General features: G+C 55.8%; 5 protein-coding genes across 5 annotated transcripts; 3 read left to right on the plus strand and 2 right to left on the minus strand.

Moving 5' to 3' along the window:
- Positions 1-320: 320 nt before the first annotated feature.
- Positions 321-3522, minus strand: DICSQDRAFT_126186 (uncharacterized protein; the record flags this gene model as incomplete). The annotated part of the gene is made up of 6 exons (XM_007364390.1): positions 321-787; positions 843-912; positions 972-1501; positions 1557-1668; positions 1721-1805; positions 1862-3522. The coding sequence occupies 6 exons, from the start codon at positions 3520-3522 to the stop codon at positions 321-323; spliced, it is 2925 nt and encodes a 974-aa protein (XP_007364452.1).
- A 1554-nt stretch (positions 3523-5076) lies between these two features.
- DICSQDRAFT_126187 (kinesin-domain-containing protein) lies at positions 5077-10969 on the plus strand (the record flags this gene model as incomplete). The annotated part of the gene is made up of 18 exons (XM_007364391.1): positions 5077-5140; positions 5254-5520; positions 5573-5584; positions 5645-5663; positions 5723-5733; positions 5789-6095; positions 6176-6467; positions 6526-6739; positions 6795-7099; positions 7166-7354; positions 7409-7441; positions 7499-7535; positions 7590-8379; positions 8431-10282; positions 10347-10480; positions 10525-10620; positions 10682-10790; positions 10853-10969. 18 exons carry the CDS (start codon positions 5077-5079, stop codon positions 10967-10969), a joined length of 4848 nt encoding a protein of 1615 aa, XP_007364453.1.
- Positions 10970-11910: 941 nt separating this feature from the next.
- DICSQDRAFT_57248 (alpha-L RNA-binding motif-containing protein) lies at positions 11911-13019 on the minus strand (the record flags this gene model as incomplete). The annotated part of the gene is made up of 6 exons (XM_007364392.1): positions 11911-11934; positions 11990-12062; positions 12118-12194; positions 12523-12763; positions 12829-12905; positions 12960-13019. The coding sequence occupies 6 exons, from the start codon at positions 13017-13019 to the stop codon at positions 11911-11913; spliced, it is 552 nt and encodes a 183-aa protein (XP_007364454.1).
- A 542-nt stretch (positions 13020-13561) lies between these two features.
- On the plus strand, positions 13562-15734 carry DICSQDRAFT_179757 (uncharacterized protein; the record flags this gene model as incomplete). The annotated part of the gene is made up of 7 exons (XM_007364393.1): positions 13562-13605; positions 13672-14110; positions 14166-14333; positions 14393-14631; positions 14692-14922; positions 15045-15322; positions 15702-15734. Exons 2-7 carry the CDS (start codon positions 13875-13877, stop codon positions 15732-15734), a joined length of 1185 nt encoding a protein of 394 aa, XP_007364455.1. The 5' UTR covers positions 13562-13605; positions 13672-13874.
- A 1965-nt stretch (positions 15735-17699) lies between these two features.
- Positions 17700-19167, plus strand: DICSQDRAFT_56315 (uncharacterized protein; the record flags this gene model as incomplete). Its single annotated transcript, XM_007364394.1, has 5 exons — positions 17700-17899; positions 17953-18120; positions 18184-18422; positions 18484-18714; positions 18797-19167. 5 exons carry the CDS (start codon positions 17700-17702, stop codon positions 19165-19167), a joined length of 1209 nt encoding a protein of 402 aa, XP_007364456.1.
- Positions 19168-20017: the final 850 nt, after the last annotated feature.

Raw genomic sequence — 20017 nt, forward strand, 5'->3', positions numbered from 1 at the left:
TGATAAGACAACAGGTACCCGCAGCCTGGTTGGTCCTCGCAGAAGAGAAGAACAGTCCTCCGCAACGTGACCCGAGAGTGACACTAAGATACAATCTACGTATATGCTATGCTGAGTAAATTATCAATTGGGCGATGATTGCAGCGAGATCCACGAGAACAGATAACACATGGGAAGACAGCGGGAGGAAGACACTGGAGATAACAGGAGACTGTGTGAAGATCGGACAGTGTGGCAGAGAAGAGCGCAAAGCGGAAGCGGAACTAGAGAGCAAAGGCAATCAATGACCGTCCGCGGCCGCGGCCGTGAGGTGACCTGTTTTATGACCCTTGTGTCTTTGTTCGTTTTCGACTCCCCCGCTTCGCTGTCGGCTGCGGCTCCGAGTTTGCGGTCGTGGGCGGGTCGTCGCCCGCCCGCTGGCTCGACGGTGCTTTGCGCTTCAGCGAAGCGTTTGCCATTGACGGCGTCGTTGGTCCGCCGGGCGTCGGTGCAGAAGCTGGTGTAGACGCAGATGGTGTAGAGCCCGACGCCTGTGCGGACTGTGGCGTTGCCTTCGCGGACCTCCCAGCTCCATCGAGTTGACCGACATTCTGCTGATCACTACTAGATGTTGGCTGCGATGGAGCTGGCGCGCTTCCCATATGTCCCAAGGAAGTCGATGGTCCAGCCGTCGGTATACCATTCGGCGGTTCCGAGTACGTCGAGCCACCCATCACGTTGCCGCTATAGCTGCCACGATTCGCGGCTTGTTCCTCGCGGATTTTATCCGCGAACGCTCTCAAGGCATCTGAAAGACAACTCGTCAGCCGTCTGCTTTAATTCAAGCTAGAGCCAACACGTACCACAAGGCCCCATCTTCTTGGTTACAGAGAACTGGATGAGATCAGACATTTGCGCAACGCTTTCCGCCAGCTGCGACCAGGAATAACCGTTCATCGAACGTACCGCTAGATAACATGAACTCGACTCACCTCTAGACATCGCATTGTCGCCTGAGGAATCCCAAACGCGTTGATGGGTTCCGCAGGGATGACCCCATTCTCGATCAAGTACCGGGGCTCATCGAACTGGCTGGAGTCCCCTCTACTCATGTCCTCTGCTGTCCCATTCGCTGCGCCATTAGGCGACATGGGCACCACCCGCGGCGAGTCTGGTATTCGAGTGCCCTGAATGGCGTCGAAGGCCAGGTACTTATCGTGCCAGAACGCGTCGAACTGCAAGCGTTCCACCTTCAACGCGTACGAAGGCACAGGCTGTTGTGAGGATGATTGCTGATTAGGATTCAACAACAGCACAGAGATCTCCGCAGTGAAGGGGCCGCGAAGGGTGATGCTATACCCGTTCGTGTAGCGGAACGTCCACTGCGCGGTAGCGCACTCGATGACCGCATGCATAGGATGGAGGAGCCGCTCTCGAGCGCCATCGATGGTGAGAGTCTGAGTTTTGACTCCTGATTGACTTGTGACGAGGAAAAACCGTGGGAAGATGGGATAGCCGATTTCTGAATTCGGCTGTCAGAATGTTTTGCACAGCACAATCTCGATTACATAACGCACCGAATGGTTTCGCCTCCACCTGTTGGTTGTCCTTCCAAAGAGTCAGCTTCATGGTAGCCTTCTCCGAGAAGTATTTCGAGACGACGGTGGTCCAGTATGACATATTGAGACGCTGAAAGACTGTGAGCTCATGGCCGTTGAGATGGAGTGAGAGGAAGACATACCTGTTTACTGTCCACACCCAACGCGCCACTCAGCTGAAGGAGCAGGTTGATCCCCTGTCCAAGTCCTATTGGGTATATAGGAGGACTATAGTCGTCGTCAGCCTATGAGAAACATCTGAACCTCGAGATGCAGACACGCACCGCGACGCAGCGACAGCAGGAGCTGAAGACACAGGTGCTGATGGCCCCGCTGAAGGCGTCGATGGTGGCACACTGACTCGCTGCGGCTGATTAGCATCCGCTGCTGCGTTCGACTGCTGTCCTGCCGCAGGCGCCGTATTCGTCGGCGGTGCCGGAGTGCGCGCTCCTGGCCGTGCAGCTGTCGCGCTTGGTGGCCGCGATTCTACCTGTGCGGGGTGCGTGGATGGAGGTGCGCTAGCCGGTGGCTGGGCGGACTGGTGCGGAGGGCCTTGTGGACTGTGACCCGCGGCTGTAGGAACGCGTTGTGGTGGTGGCATACCGCCTGTATTCATGGGCAAGGAGGGCTGCGAGCTGCGAGGTGTGCGAACGGGATTAGGAGGGATAGGAGACTGACGGTGTGAGACCTGAGGCTGAGACTGAGGTCGCTGCATTACTGTTCCACCAGGATGCATCGGGTTGGAGAGGTGATCGGGTTGGCGGGGCGATCGTTGGGTAGGTTGTGAAGTGTTCGGAGGCATCGGGAATCCATTGTGTGGACCGTTATGCGAGGGTGGTCGGGGTGGCGCAGATACCGTAGGCTGAGCCATACCGTACGAACCCGTTGGGAAGCTCTCTCCGCCGTGGTTCATCTGGCCAAGCGCCTGGGCGGGGGTCATCACGCCCGACGGGTTCATTGGCGGGTTTCTAGGTTGAGACATATCGCCCCCCGCGTTCATAGGCGACGGCGAGTGTGCGATACTGAATTGGCCGTTGTTGATGCCCTCCATTGGCATCCGCTGGACGCCGTGAGAAAGCGTTGACTGGGTCGGTGGGTTCTGGTTCCAGGACATGAACATGGTGTTGTCGGGCGTCACCATACGGTTCCCGCCCGTTTGGGGACCCATGTTTGGCGGCTGCTGACCCGACGGGCCTACGTGCGTCGACGAAACCATCTGCGACTGCTGGTGTTGATGAGGGAGCGACATCGGGTTCCCGAAGTGTTGCATCGCGTGCCCTTGAGCGAGGTTGACCGGCTGCGTAAGGGTGGGCATCATTTGCGACCCCGAGCTAGCCCGCGTGTGGACCTGAAGCGACGGCGCCCCATTCATAGACGCGGGTCGAACCATCGGGAGACTCATTTCTGGGGACATCGAGCCTCCTTGGGGGTGCGACGAAGGCTGCGGCCGCATCTGGAGGTTATGATTCGTCATGCGAGTAATCCCGCCCATTTGCTGAGAGCCGTTCATACCACCCATACCGCCACCGATCATGCCCGGCTGCATCGCGCCGATATGTGCACCCCCCTGAGCTAACGGCTGCGACTGGACGCGACGGACGGTCTGCTGGGGAACCATACCTCCACCAGGGTATCCACCCATGTTACTACCCATGCCCTGCATATTTTGCATCTGGGCAGGCGCGAGGCCAGCCATGTGAGGGGGTCCACCACCACCACCGGGATGCAGACCTGAACCATTAGGTTGCGCCCTCATGAACATGGGCTGTCGCGGGGGGTTGCCTTGCTGCATGACCATGGGATAGTTCGGATTAGAGGGACCAGGCTGGCCAGGCATGATACCAAGGCCAGGGTTCGCGCCCTGATTGTTTTGGAGGAGACCGAGGTTATGCGGGTGAGGTTGCTGTCCGTGTTGCGGCTGTTGAGGGAAGAGCGACTGGGGCATGATGGGCTGATGCATATTCGGCACTCCTTGGCGAATCATTTCGGGGTGAGGGACGTTCATGAGGAGAATCGGTAAATGAGAAGGCGACCGACGGAGACGCAAGGACGTGTTGCCGTCGCATGCAGGAGACAGAAGTCGAGCTCGGCGATTTCGTCAGGCACAGGATAAGCAGGCAGCGTCGCGGAGGACGACCGTGTAGGAGGTTTTGTAGGCCTCGAGGGCGGCGAGGGCGTCGAGGACGACGGTGGGCGGAGGAAGGGAAAGTTGAATCGCGTTGTGGCAGACGCACTCACACGCTTGAGCGACGGCACTGCTTCCACGCCACGAGTCCATCGCCTGCCCCGATTTCCCCGCATCCTCCCTCCGTCTCTCCCTTTTGTTTCTTTGCCTTCTTGCTGCCTTCTTGCTGCTGTGCGTGCCCGACAGCCCAGAGACAACAAGAATACGGCGCATATATGCGGCCGACAGGGAGCGACGCTGCTCCCGCACCGAGGCCGTCTATTCCGGGGGATCTCGCAGATATGCGCCGCGAGCTGGCCAATCTGTTTCCGGCACCGAGTACCGTACAACGGCTCGGGTAAATTACTTCCATCATGCTTTGTACTTACGCTCCTTCGTGCCGCAGCTGCATCCGCCTGCATACCTTTCAAGCGATGAGATCCATACAGAGAACTTTGTGCATGCCCGGCATTATCAGTCCATGCGGCTCCGGACTTCTTCGATAGTGGAAACGTTGCTTTATCCACAGCATCAGTCCTATCGTTCACTCTATTGTCATGTACAACACACACATAACAATGCAATAGAGTGGACCCTCTTGCATCGATCAAGCTTGACAACAGACGTAATCTGGGTGAAGGGCACCCGAAGATAAGCTTTGTCTGGATATCCGCCCATATTGAATGTGCTGTCGGACTCGGCTGGGCCTCACGCAGGGGATCATATCTGCTATGGGAAACGAGCTCGACGAGAAAATTGTGCGCGATACATTAGATGTGTCGAGGGGATCGGAACGATATAGAGGGAACGATACATTCATACGACCGGCGCAGTGCTCTGGTGCGCGATGCCCCGTGTACGCCCAATATCGGTCATTTTCCATTGCGACCACACAGTAAATAAGAGCCGTGGATCATCAATGCTGGTGTTTTACGGTCTCGGCCTCGATATCTATCTGTAGGAAGACGAAGATCGCCTCTTCTGGACTGGCTCTATACGACTGCTCCCCGGAATAAGCAGCTGACTAGTGAACAGCCTTCGCAAGTGTGTTCACGGTTTATAGGACTTGGACATGGGAGGCCCCTGTCCTTAATCTACTGCCGGAGCAGGGTGCGCTTACGGGTTGAGTATGAAGGTGCTGCGTTCTGAGAAGACTGTCGGCGTTGCCGGGTGTGGCAACGGCGCGTGCAGACTGCGACAGATTTGGGCGGTCCTGGGCGCTTGAAGACAGCTCTCTCCTCCATCCTCCCTCTACACTCCTTCAGTTCTCGCCATAGACTGTGTTTTGCTTGACGTTCTGAGGTCCTGGCAGCACACAACTAGACATCCAAGCCCATGGCTGATCATGGCGATGGAAATATCAAGGTTGTTGTCCGATGCCGGCCCCTAAATTCGCGCGGTTCGTGTTTTCGGTGCTCCACTACGCGTTCTCGCGTTCATCCTGCTCACCTTGATGCCTTGCCTTGCTTCTGTCGTCATTCTGGCCCCCTCAAACCTTGTTTCTGACAACAGAGATCGCGCGCGGCGCGAAATGTCTCGTGCGCATGGAGGGGAATCAAACCATCCTAGAGCCTCCGGAGCCAGGCTCGGCGGGTGCGCAGGCAACGTCAGGACGTGCATCTGAGCGCAAACCGATGACTTTTACGTTCGACAAGAGTTATTGGTCCGCAGGAGAGAGGACCGATCCCGGATATTGCTCTCAGCAAACGCTGTACGACGACCTTGGGAAAGAGCTACTCGACCACGGCTTTGCAGGGTTCAACGCGTGTATCTTGGCTTGTGAGTACAGTCTGCATCGCATCTTCCGCTCGTGTGCTGAACGTAAGGACAGATGGACAGACAGGTACGTGTGAAACGCAAGCAGGACGAGGTTAGAATGGAAACTCACGCAAATGGTGGGTAGGTTCTGGGAAGTCTTACAGGTGCGCTCCCTTGTTGTTGTTGTGGCGTACTCCTAATGACCTAAATCACCTTTGCATAGTATGATGGGCTGTGAGTACATTAGTGTAGTACCCCCTAGTCCGTGCTCATTTATCCTCGTTACCAGACGGCCCTGACAAGGGAATTATACCACTCACATGTTCCGAGCTGTTCTCGCGGATCGAGCAGAAGAGTTCGGACCCCAACGTCAGTTTCACAGTAGAAGTATCTTACATCGAAATCTACAACGAGAAGGTGCGGGACTTGCTTAACCCCAAGAACTCCGGAAACCTCAGGGTCCGTGAGCACCCCAGTCTCGGGCCGTACGTCGAGGACCTCTCGAAACTCGTCGTCAACAGCTACGATGAGATGATGACGCTCATGGACGAGGGCAACAAGGCCCGTACGGTCGCTGCGACCAACATGAACGAGACGTGCGTATCTCCGCTCCTTTTCTGCCTCATGTGATCTCTTGGGGATGGAACTGTTGGGTTGACGGTGGCGCTTGAGATAGGTCGTCCCGTTCGCATGCTGTTTTCACCCTTCTACTCACGATGAAGCGGCACGATGTGGATACCAACCTCGACACGGAGAAGGTGTCGCGTATCAACCTAGTCGACCTTGCGGGCTCCGAGCGAGCGAACTCGACCGGCGCCACCGGGCAACGGCTGAAGGAAGGTGCGAACATCAACAAGTCGCTCACCACGCTCGGGAAGGTCATTGCTGCTCTTGCTACTGCGAGTCAGGCGGAGGGCAAGAAGGGCAAGAAGGGCAAGGCAGAGGATTTCATTCCCTATCGAGATTCCGTACGTCTCGCATATTATACGTATTATCTGTTGGAGATTGAGTGCGACCGCTCCCCAGGTCTTGACATGGCTGTTGAAAGACAGTCTGGGAGGAAACTCGAAGACGGCGATGATTGCTGCCATCTCGCCCGCCGATGTGCAATATGAGGAGACCCTCAGTACTCTGCGTTATGCCGACCAGGCCAAGAAGATCAAGAACAAGGCTATCATTAACGAGGACCCCAACGCGAAGCTTGTTCGCGAGCTCAAGGAGGAGTTGGAGATGCTTCGAGGTACGATGCTTCAGACTCTCTGCGCATGCATACACTGACTTGCTGGTGCTGCTAGCACGTGTGTCTGGTGCAAGTTCCGAAGCCGTCTTCGACCCAACGATCCCGGCGGCGCAACAGAAGGTCACCTACCAAGCGAAGGACGGGACGATCAAGACGGTCACGAAGGCGGAGCTGCAGGAGCAGCTGGAGACGAGCGAGAAGCTTATGCAGAGCTTGAACGAGACCTGGGAAGAGAAGATGCAGCGTACACAGGAGATCCAACGGGAGCGAGAGCAGGCCCTGGAGGAGCTGGGTATCACGGTCGACAAGAACAACGTGGGCGTCCATACCCCAAAGAGGATGCCCCATTTGGTCAACTTGGTGCGTCGCATAGCTGTTGACGTCGGGAATGTGGCCTTGCGTGCTCATAATCGTTGTGCGTGGCAGAATGAGGATCCTCTCATGAGCGAGTGCTTGATCTATCAGATCAAGCCAGGCAAGACGGACGTTGGGAGGTTGGAAAGCGACAAGAGCTGTGCAATCCGTCTCAGTGGAGACAGCATTGCCGAGGAGCACTGCTACTTCGAGAACACTGACGGCAAGGTTACCTTGCATGCCATGCCAAATGCCGTTACCGTATGTATTCGTTGTTTCCTAGGCGTTTGTCGCGTTACTCAAGAAATCTCGTAGTTTTTGAACGGCCGACAGATCGAGCCCGGGCAGGTAATATCCCATGCTGTAGCTATTCAGCGTAACAATAAGCTCACAGTCATTGTGTAGGCTCACAAGCTGCGCACGGGCTATCGTATAATTCTCGGTAAGTGGTTCTTTACAACTGCATAAGTGGTACAATAGTTCCAACACTACGCAGGCGAGCACCACGTCTTCCGTTTCAACCACCCGGAGGAAGTACGGAAGCTGCGAGAACGCGCTAGGGCGAAGTCGCAGATGAGCATCAGCATCACCGCCGCTGATCTTGCTGCCGAGGCCAACTCCGAAGCGACTCGGCCTAGCTCACCGACAGGCTCTGAAGTCGACTTGAACGATGTTGACTGGACGTTTGCGAAGCGAGAGGCGGCACTGGCGAGGCTTGGACTTGACCCCTCTTTGGACAATCTCCCCGACGAAGACTTGAACAAGCTATTCGAGAAAATCACGAAGGTGAAGACGATGCGCGACCACAACGCGAAGCGGCCGGAGAGCAGTCTCAGCCACGCGGACGACATCTGGAGCGAGTCTGGACGACCGGCCGATACCCTGACTGATGATACCAGCGTGGATGCCATGACCAATCACGATAGCCCTGAGTTGGGGGAGAACTTGAGGGAGATGCAGAGCCAGCTCGAGCACCAGCGCGTCGAGTTCGAGAGTCGTCTGCAGGCTATCGCGGAGTCGTCCGAGGCAGAGGACCTCAAGGTGGAGAAGGAGCAGATGGAGCGCCAGCTGAAGCTCGTGCAGGTGCACATGAAGCGGCTGCTGGACGCGCGAGCGAGGGGCGAGACCGAGCTAGAGGACGTCGCCTTTGAGCCGGTGATATACACTGCTCGGCAGTTACGTCTGATACGGAAGGTCCTCGACAAGTGGCGCGCCCACCGATCGTTTTCTATGGCCGAAGTCGTTCTGTCGAACGCTGTGCTTGTTAAAGAGGCGAATATTATCAGGTACGTGCGGGCGTAGCGGTGCATTGAAGCGCTCATTGACGATATTTACAGCAAGGAACTCGGCAAGGACGTCTTTTACAACTTCACTATCGCCGCTGGTGGTTCCCTTGCTGCGCCTGCGTCTGCTATTGACTCTATCGCTGGCCTGGATCAATTTGGCGACGTCGCAGATCCCGTCCTAGCCTCCGCAACCCAACCGTCGGTCGCTGTCAAGCTCATTGACCGGCGACATAACGCTATCTATGTCTGGTCGCTGGATCGTCTTCAGCAACAGTTGCAGCGCATGCGCAATCTCACTACCTTTATAGACCGCCCATCCTATTCCCAGCACTTCTCCTCTGAGGAGCCATTTTACGACAGCCCTCCCCCTGACTACTCCTTTATCGGCAACGCACTACTCTCCTTGGCACCCCTGTCTCGAAGGCTATCCTCCTCGTCTACCGTACCCATCTTCTGCAGATATACTTCTGAGGCAATCGGTTCATGTCGAATCGAGATCAAGATCTCGAACGTCGTCCTTTCCCCTAAGCACGCTAATACTTCCGCCACCTCTACTCGGGCCACGTCCCCTGTGCCGGGTACGGTCCCTCCAGGCAGCAAGCTCACCTTCTACCTCATCGTCGACCAGGTGAAGGGGCTGTCTCACTACGACTTCTCCTTCGTCCACTTGCAGGTCCGGCTCTCCTCATTCCTGGGCCCGTCGCTTACCTCGGAAGAGGTGTACCCTTCGACTGCGATAGACCTAGACACTGCGTCCCTGTCCGACCTGAAGTTCCGCCGGAGCTTCTCAATGGTCGCCTCGACGAAGGTCCTGTCCTACCTTCGTCAAGGGTACGCACCAATCGAATTCTACGCTCGTCTGAAGCCGACATATCTTGAGCGGATGGAGCGATGGGACGAGATGCGCGAACAACGTATCCCTACCACCATCGGCTCGTCTTCTGTGAGTACACCGCAGAGCCTGCCGACATCACTTCCTCCTATGCGTCGATCCGAGAACGACTTCGTAGTCGAGCAAACGCACGACGTGGCTGCCTGGCTGCAGGTCTGCGAGCTGGCACCAGATGGAAGCTACAAGCCTGTGCCTGTCGTCTCTTCGGGTCATCTGGACCCGGGCTGCTTCCTACTGCACCAGGGCCTCCAGCGCCGGATCGTCCTTACCCTTTCTTCTCATTCCGGTCGGCAGCTTCCATGGACAGAAGTTACTCGAATACGTCTGGGTAACATCCGGCATCTGGACGCGAAGGGTCTGCTGCACGAGTCGCCTTCCAAGGTGCTCACTACGCTTCCCCTGCAGCAAGACCAGAAGATCGATTACAAGCCGGACGGGACTGGAAGCATCACTGCGGAAGCGCTATGGGACTCGAGCGTGCACAACTCGATACTGCTCAACCGGGTCACGGCCTCGGGTCAGCGGGTGCTGCTGCAGGTGTCGTGGTCTGTGGTGGTCGAGACATGCGCGGAGCCGGTGCAGTTCAATATGGACACCGCAGTTATGATCCAGTCCCGCGACGCGCGCCCGCCATCTCGGCTCACGTCCTTGTTCGGCTCCACGAAGGTGCTCCCCAAGACGAGCACGCTCTTCTCGGTCCGGCTCACGCCGCCGCTCACCCGCTCGCCCAAGGACCTCTGGCGCCTTGACACTGCAGAGAAGTACGTCCGGGGCGAGGAGGCACTCGGCATCTGGAGACCCAGAGGCGTCTCCGTCGTCGAGGATTACTCAAGGCTTGTGACGATGGAGCGCCGTGCGGCCGACGTGCAAGCAATCAGGGTCATCTTAGCAGCTTCGCCGAACAGCAAGGTCCAGCAGCAGGACGCGGACGTCTGGGCGTCGGACGCTTCGGAAGAGCTCATGCGGAAGGCGTTGGCACTTTGGCAGAAGCGCTTCGGTCATCAAGGCGAGGTACGCTTGCTATCTGTCATCCGAAGCAGAGAAGCCAGAGCTAATCCTCTGCGCGCGCGACTAGATTGTCATCAGTCAGGAGCAGCCTGAACCGGACGTCTTGAGCGTGAACTCTGGAAAAGCTTCGGCCGCGCCGTCTGATACACCGTCAGTCGATTCTCTCAAGCTCAATGCGAGCACGAAGCTTGTGCCCAGAAAGTGCGTTTGTTCTAGAACAGACGTCTCGAACATAACACTGACAGCCAATTCAGCGACGGGCCGACGAAGAAGGGCCACCTGATGCTCATGACTGACGCGACTGAGAACATCTGGGAACGGCGATGGTTCGTGCTCAGAAGGTGCGTACCTGCTGACATTCGTCGTCGCGCCTCTCGCTCACAGACTGGTTCTCTTCCTCAGGCCGTACCTCCACATGTACGCGCACTCCAACGAGGTCGAGGAGATAGGCGTGATAAGCCTGACAGGCGTGAACGTGGAAAGCAACCCGGAAATGGAGGCTCTTCTGGGGGTACGTCTGCCTCGTTCCTCGAGCTGGTCCATGTGCTAACTTCGAGAACCCCCGCGCTGTAGAAAAAGTTCACCTTCACCCTCTTCACCTCTTCGAACTCGTACGCGCTCGCTGCTCCGAGCCAGAAGGAGCTCCAAGCATGGACTACGAAGTTGGATCCTACACGACTTCCTTCATGACACGCCACGATTTTTCATGACATAATGGAAAAAGTGAAGATCCTCGGCATGCCTCATCCCATGCCGAAGATTTTCATCTTTTCTACATTCCAGCGAATGTAAAAATCAGCGTCGCATGTCCCGCGCCGGGTGGTGTGCTCGGATCAGCGGCAGGCCCCTGCCGAGCCCCGCCAGCCTGCTCTCCGGCCACCTTCCAGCTCGGGGACACGCCCGCTGTGACTGCTCGAGACGTGCCCCGCCGGCGAGCTATGCCCCTTTGCGAGCTACATAATACTCGATTTCTTACCTGGGATGTTCCCAACACATATTCCCGGTATATTCAAGTGCTCCCAGCGGTGGAAGAGAGTTGGGCAATGGCTTCGGTGCGGTAGGGTTGGGGGTCGGCCGGGGTTTTCCGGTGATCCGAGCACACGACCCGGCGCGGGACATGCGACGCTGATTTTTACATCCGCTGTCATCTTCGACACCCCTGTCTCTTCTTGTTTACCAGGCTTCGCTTCATTCATTACACTTATCACATCGATCGCTGTGTCTGGCTCACCTGTAATGTTTTACTCTTTGTCGGCGCTCGGAGCTGGTTTGGTATTATCTTGTCGCAGTTTCCCTTCCAATCATGCACATACCATGTACATACGTACGCATAACATCGCCCGGCTTTCTATACTCATACAAGTGATATCCGTAGTCGTTACATACCACAATATCCCATGTACCCCTATATTATTAGCCCGGGGTTGGTGGCGGACCAAATGGAATCGACGCGTAGCTTCTGTTCTGGAATACATGCGTCGGGCGGCATACCTGAGAGGCTGTAGCGCACTGGTACCTGTGGCGGAACGCTGCGAGAGTTTTGTCCTGGACCCGCCGAGGTAGGATGGCGGGTGGGGCGCGGCAGGTACAGAGAGGGGTACCCAAACGAGAACGAGGTTGCTCTGATGACATCACAGCAGGTCGAAGTCGTCGAGCTGGAAGTAGCCTTGGTAAGACACGACTGACTGCGCGGGCATTTATGCGGCTCACCTCGTCGTTGTACCGCATGATCGTGCGCTTGAGCTTCGACGTGTCGACCCAGGTTACGAAGTCTTCCATGTGCCTGTCAGGAGCATGAGCGCGACAGCGCCATTAGAGAGAGGAACGCAGCGTCGTACCTGGTGACGAGGTATGCAGGGTCTGTTATCGTGTCCGGGCCTACGCGGACGTGACCCTGCTCGATGAACTTGACGGCCTGATGGTGGCGCGTTTCGTGTGCCAAGGATTGATGAAATTCAATGAGCGAATGCGAGAAGGGGTGGAAAGATCAAGCCCGAACCCGGTTGGCACCTCGGAACACGGACTACCTCAGAGGCAGATGAGGATGATCCTCGTGCAATGACCGTGTGACGAGCGGGAACATATCGCGCCCGGCGACGGCTCTGCATAGAAGTACGCCGTAATAGCGACAGAACCTTACACTTGTAAACGTCCAGTAAACGTCGGACATAGTGAGGAGACCATCCGTGAAGACGCCAACCGGGCTTGGAAGCAGGATGGACGAGGTTGTCGAAGACACGTACCGCGCTAACCGTTTCTGACATTTTCGACATGCACATTATGACCGCGAGTCGTCGTCTGCAGAACGCCGCAACAGTGAGCTTGTTTTCGATGTCGCTGAGCTTTGCGGTGTTGTTCAGCACGCCCATGTCGTATAGCTTCGACAAGAGCTGGCCTTCCATTTTTGCCCGGAAAGGGTCTTGCGCAGGGAGAAGGGAGAGTCGGTGGGCGTACGAACGGAGGGAGCCACAGAGTTTGTTATATCTGAATGACGAAGGCCACATTATACCCGCTACTGAGCAAAAACGTACAAAAGTGATAAAACGCACTTGTGGTAATCCTCCCGGTCCTGGATGTGGTACCTGCGCATGACCTTGATCTCACGCAAGTTTGCATCTTGTTTCCACTGTGCTCGGCCTCAGCTCCCGCTAGCCTCCTTCGTCCCAAAGTGCACACTCACGTTGAGAAAGTCGACTTTCTTGAGAAGCTTTTGTTCGTGATGCTTGAACTGGCGAACCATGATGGATGGGAGCGGGAGGGTAGTGGAGGTTCTAACGAGAGCCGGAAACTCTGAGGCAGCTGAAGATGGGCGCCTACAAAACTAAGGCCGCAAACGTCGGGCCGAATTCGGAAATGTTTGTGGTTCACACGCATGCCCGCCAACCAAACCTTGGCCACTGCCGTGATGTAGGGATATTGAGGGCCAGTGACTCCAGCGTCGCACGGCATGCAGACCGACGATCATGTCCCATCATACAAGGTTGGTGACAATATCTTGATGAACACTCCAATATGCGCGCGGCGTGCCGCGAGTCATCTTCTAGTTGTCGCTGCTGTGAACGCGCTGCAGGGATCGGAGAAGGACTGCGACAAGACTTGGATCCTACTGGAAATCAGGTGAGCGGAGTAGGGCGTGGTCTTTGAAAAGAGACGCACTGACTAGCGGCGCTATAGTGTAAGATATGTTCCATGAGAACGGTGATAGTCCAGCAAAGTACCACGGCCGAGTGACGTGCCAGTGGTGCCAGATGGATCTGCATCATGTTCGGCCTCAAACCTTGTATCGTGCGCGCAGATAATTGAACCATATCCATCAGTGCGCGATAGTAGGCCTGCCCCACCCATCTCCTCCCGCATGTACCCTAGACATCTTACAACCCTTGCCCTCATAGGCGCTATCGTCGTCGGCAGTGTTTGGCTGCTTCTCCACTCGTTCAACTCCAGAAGCGACCGCTCCTTCGACCTCACACGCTACCGGTACCCATCCTTCCGCAACGGTCAATACGATGGTGGCTCGCAGGAGTGGTCTGATGGCGCAAAGCGCCGGAAGAATATAGTCATTGCGTCCTCATTCCCCTTCCACTTCGACGTCTACATGGCCGCAGCAAAAACCATCGGCGACGTACTTGACTCCAACCCAGTGGATGCGCCGGGCACCATCCACATATATGCACCGGACTTCCTCTACGGCTTCCAGGATATCGTCGATGAGCTGGATCTATGGAAGCATCGGGGGATTCGTGGACAGCCCGCCGATCTCGCCCACCTCCTGAACTCTGAAACAGGAGAGGCGGGCGTCGAGCTGATCGTATTTGGGACATGTGAAACCGAGTAAGCGTTGGTCTTGCAACGTCTCCACGGCCGATGCGAAGCTCATCGCGCATAGCTTGGGCTTTTGGCACAACGACCTTGTCGACGCATGGGACCGGCGCGATGCCGACCACAAGTTCAAAATTGTCTGCATAGTACATAACATTCTGGACACAAATTGGCAGCGTCACATAACGCACTGGGCGCGCAGGGATGCTATACGGCTCCTCCCAATCGCAAACCAGTAAGGCAGAGCACGATGAGCCAGATCGAACATACCTGTCTGACACTTCCTACGCCCAGCGTCAAGGATAGCTTCCGAGAGAGCTTTGACTCCACAGCCGACAGCTCTGACCTCGAGCTGCACACAGCAGGATATCAGTATATACCGATCGACGTCCATGTACCGATATTGGATATTCCTGACCTCCCTATCAAACCTGTCCATCGAGACCTCGTTACCGCCGTCATCCAAGGCACGCTTGTCGGTGAGCGTCGGGACTACCATCGCTTTTTCAACGACCTGATAGCGTCGTTGTACGGTATGTCAAACATGCGAGACGTTGGCAGCAATACGCTGATATCTGCATCAATCCTCGCAGAGGATGCGGCAGCTTGGGGATACCGTCCACTTAACAGCGGAGCCTCTGTTGAGCCGGACAACGAGTCGAACATCGCGCCCTTCCGACTGCTACTGGTCGGCTCTGGGGGAATCGAGATACCGGCTGAATTGGCCTTGATCGTCAGCGTACACCACGACCTTTCCTACAAGGACTTCTACAATCTTGTCGCAATGGCGGACATGGTCGTCCCGGCATTTGCCCAGTTCGGCTGTGAGTGCGCGCTACAGCTTCTTTCGGGATGCCGTCATGTTACGGAACGACTGACATATGCACTTACGTCTGATAACGTCGGGCGCGGTCCATTACTGACACCGAACGCTGCGATCTTGCAGATTTCAGGGACCAGGCGAGCTCGACGGTCGCGCTCGCAACGGAGCTCAACGTCCCCCTGCTCGCAACGGACCGTCTTCGCCGGACGTATGGGTACATCGACGACGCGCGCGCGGTCGTCACGCGTCCGGCGGCCATGTCGGAAGTGCAGGCGCTCAAGGCCCTCAGGACAGGCAACGCATCGTCGTTCCTCGAATCCGATCCGGCGCACACCGGGGTGGCGATGGGTGAGGTGAAGGGCGTTCGGGACGCCGTCGAGCGGATGCTGGAGGAGGGTTGGGTAAGGGATCGCAAGGGGTGGATGGACTGGAGGGAAAGCGTGTGGGAGAGAAATCTAGAGGTCATGGACAGAGTATTGAAGGACATGCCGTAGGAGTTTCGCTTGTAGAAGTACCTCACTAATAGAGGGCTCCTGCGAGGTGGCTTTTTCAATCTCGTTTCCCATTCGTTCTGGTGCATGGAGACGGTACCGCTGCTCTATTGCACATGGTGCAGTGGCATGTTGGACCGGGGTCGTTGATCGAATGAGGGCTGCCTGCGGAAGCACAAACACTACGAAGAACGAGACACAGATTCTGGGACATGGTACAGATCAGGCGACGTTTGACAGGAAAGTTGGTTCAGCGGAGCATCCAAGCCCCTTACAAACAAACCTCCAGATCGAGGCCAACAGCGAAGAGATCGCTGTGTAATGCACTTATGCTTCCTCGCTCCGATGGAAAACGGCCGCTTGTGCGGAACATTGTGTTGGCGGCGTTCAATGCACGTTACAGCACACGTCGCCAGGTGCTAGGACATTTCGAGACAAGCCCAAGGGTGACTCTATCGCTGACACCCGTCAGAAGCAGCGACATGTGAGAACGCGGAGCTTTTGCGTGCCTATCGGACTACGGCATTGTGCCTTGGAGCGCTATTTTGGTTTTATACATTCCGACGCTAGGACACGTCTCTTGGCTCGGCGCTGCATTCCGAAGCATCTTGTACAAGGAGAGTCCAGAAACGTACCAGAGGCAGCGCTCCACGCGAAACACGTCAGACGTGCGGACGCCAGACATTATAAGTCGACATTATACGTCCGACAGCCTATTCTAAGGTCGGGGTTGACTCACCTGGACCGGAAATGATAGCATTTTTCTCACCTGCGACATAGGCTCACATAGGGGCGTCAGACTCGTCAGAGGCTGGGGTGCATCCATCAAGCGCGTTTCCGCCCTTCATCAATTGATTGAACTCAGCGTCGATATAATAGGAGTGGTTAACACACTGATGCACGTCATTAGAGCTGACATAACACAGAAGTCGATAAACAGAGAATGGATGGTCGTGGCAGGAGTACAGTAACGATACTCAGCTCGCACACTTGGATCGGGGTTTGACTGGCGCCCATGCATTGATCGGGTCTTTTCATCGGAGATCTCAGATAACAGGGCGCGTGCAGCTCCCCTAGCAACGCGTGGGTCCTGACCCTTCTGTCCTCCTGGTGGCCTACTCTCCGGGAAACACTGAGTGTTTGGTGAGTGCGAGCTGAGGCTCGTATAATATTTTACCCTCTTTACCTCCTCACATTGAAGACTGGCATATTTCCTAGCGGACAAGGTGAGCAATGAAATGCGAAATGCAAATGGCATCGGGAACGATCATTGACACCAGTCGACTGGCACCGCTTGTGTATGATGTCAGTGACTTCGGTTCCTGTGCTTGATGAGTCAACCTTGTCGAAATCTTGCACTTTGACGGCGTGCTGACGCTTTTCAGGTCGACCGACGATACTGCTGGGGACCGGTTTGGTTCACTAAGACCCTGCCGTATTATGCGGCACCTCTCGTAATCCCAAACATTCTCATGGTTTGACGTGCACCGATCCAAATGATCTGGCGTTCTCACTCGGAACCCCTAGCATCCGACTGATCCTTGTTTACTAGCGACCGCTCAGAAACTCCACTCCAATCATATGTGTACTAATCTCCGAAGTCGTTACCACGTATCCCGGTATCCGTCTTGCTCATCTCTTCTTTACTTCAAGAAGAAGCGCCATAAACATCCAGTCGCAGGTCTAATCAACGCATTTGTTGCAGACAATCGCTTTTTGTGAGGCCGGAGATTGCGTATGTTCGTTCGTGACCCTTATCATCTCGATATGGTAAAGGCTTTGGACATGTATCTATAATCTCGCCTGGCTGTTGGGCGCCACGTTAACTGTTTAGCCGGGATCTGTGATGTTTTGGAGTCGCCGCGCAGTGTCTACTTGCATCGGAAATTATTTATGTTGCGTCTCTCGCTCTGTTGTACGTCTTTGACCCTTTGGGCCAGTACTATCGCCCGTCCGTTCGTTCGTCTTCCTTGGTCATATGGCCACTCGTCGACTCTCTACATACACACTTGCGGGAGTGCTTGCGCTCGGCGGTGTCTGGTTGCTTTCACACTCCTTCGCTGTCGGCGGCCGGGACTATTCGGAGCTCGCCCACCCTAATCTGCCACATGCTAATCTACCTCAAGCCGAACTCTCAAAAGCTACGACCTCTTCAGGACCATCTGAGGCTTCTGTCACCCCCGCAGCGCCTTCAATACCAATACGAAGGAAGAACGTAACATTCGCGTCTTCCTTTGTCTACCATGGCGACGTGTATATGGCGTTGGCAAAGTCTATGGGGGATGTGATGGACCAGGAAGGCGCGCACGGTCAGATCCACGTCTTCGCTCAACCGTTCCCATTCGGCTTCCAGGAAGTCGTAGAAGACTTGCAGCTTTGGAAGCACCAGGGGGTACGTGCCAATCACGAGAGCTTCATCGACTTCCTGAACTCCGAGACGGGTGACGGCGGCGTGGACCTCATCATCTTTGGAACTTGTCAATACGAGTGCGTCCCTTCATTCGGGCGTTTGCTGTCTATGTAGCTCAGCTGGCATGAAGCTTGCCGTATTGGCATGACGCGTTGCAGGACGCGTGGGAGAGGCGCGATGCCGGTCACAAATTCAACATCGTGTGTTACGTGCATAATGCGAAGGACATGGACTGGCGGCGCTGGGTACCATACTGGTCGCGGAGACACGCCATTCGTTTCATTGCTATCGGTAACCAGTGCGTATTCGCCTGCCTTACACATATGTTCGGTTATGGGCTGACTGGGGCCCCGCGCGGCAGTGTCGCTGAAGCCTTCGTCGATATGTTCGCGGAGGCGGCCGACAGCCATGACCCTCTTCTATATACGGCAGACTTCGAGCACATACCCGTCGACGTGCATATACCTGTCCTGCGCATACCCAGCTTGCCAGTCAAGGAGTCTCCGCGGAACCTCATCAAGGCAGTCATCCAGGGCAAATTCGAAATGGAACGCCGCGATTATGCCCGCATCTTCCAAGAACTGATTAGCTCACTTCACGGTATGCCCCTAACTCGTTCCACGTAGTTGGTGACCAATCTTGCTGAGCGCACGGGGTGCAGAGGATCCAGCAGCGTGGGGCTACCTCCCCTTGGAAGGTCGCACTGCGTTCGAGCCTAGACACGACTCCCCAGTACCCCCTTTCCAGCTCCTTCTCGTGGGATCACAGTACCTCGGCGTCCCTACCGAACTCGAGCACATCGTCCTGATCCACCGAGACTTACCATACAAGGCATTTTACGACCTCATCGCAGACTCGGACATTGTTTTACCAGCTTTCGCAGACAATAGCTGTAAGTGTAGCGGTTTGACCTTCTATCCATCTTCTTCTGGCAGAAAGGCAGTGCTGAGATATGGATGGTCCGTCTATGATAGATTATGAGTTCCGCGCTAGCTCTACCGTCGCAATCGCGACTGAGCTCAACATTCCTATGCTCGTTACGAACCGTACACGGCGGACGTACGGATTCATTGACGACGACCGCGTCGTCGTTACGCGCCCTGCTGCGATGTCGGAAGTTCAGGCTTTAAAGGCATTGCGCACAGGAGACGCTTCCGCGTTCCTTGCATCAGACCCGGCGGATATCGGATTGTCGATGGGTGAGATGCCTGCGGTACGCGAGGGCGTCGAGAAGATGATGAGGGGAGGGTGGGTGAAGAGCAACAGCGATTGGGAACAGTGGAGAGCGAGTTTGTGGGAGAAGAACAACGAGGTCGCAGGCCGGATTCTGCGCGATATATCTTGATCCTCTGCTATCTGTGATTGGGCTCTGCATTGGCTTGGATATAGCTTGTACATTGTGTGAGTGCCGGTGTTGCATTACTATTGCTTACATTTCTCCTAGACTCTAGACGGGCCACTGTAACGTCCCGATTATACCTACTCATTCGCATAAATTGTACGTTATGTTGCCTACGCCACAGATGCCAAGCCGTCCTTGAGGTATGCACGTCAAATAGAGGTGCAAGGCTCTGATATACGCTTGTTCGACATGTGTCCGGCTTCGAAGAGGAGCGAAGGCGAATCAAGTACGTACAACATGTCCAATCTGCGATGTAGCCTTTGTACGCTGTGCATCAGATGGTGCCTGTTTGACTGATACAGAACGTGCGCTGCAGGATGAGTAGCTCCAGTGCCTCAACTACTATCTTGCTGGTCAGTGGAAGATTGGCTGCGGCATGGGATTTCCGGACGTTTAAACGAGGCACCGGCGCCAGATCGGCTTACGTCCCTTGTACTCTTCGGAACCTATTGGCGGTACTTCGCGCCTCGCTGGCGAGTCGACCTTGCGGCCGTCCATCCGACTCTCGCTATGTTTCTGCAGCATATAGGGCCGCAGGGTGATTTCCGCTTCGTGTAGGAATTCCTACCGGGCAATGGTGATATCCGGACGCTCGGTCATCTCGTTCTGGTGCAGTTCTCGCACTGGCTGGCCCGCTCCTAGGTTCGTCGATGGTCAATCTGACGTCCCGTATGACCGGCTTGGCTCTCCTTCGACTTCCGCTGGCCGGGGGAACGTACATGTACTCACATGGTGCCGTAATGGTATGTGCTTTACTCCAACCGTCTCCAAGTCCGCCTCCCTTGCCAGCCTG

Source organism: Dichomitus squalens, assembly GCF_000275845.1.
Source record: "Dichomitus squalens LYAD-421 SS1 unplaced genomic scaffold DICSQscaffold_8, whole genome shotgun sequence".
Taxonomy (NCBI): Eukaryota; Fungi; Basidiomycota; class Agaricomycetes; order Polyporales; family Polyporaceae; genus Dichomitus; species Dichomitus squalens.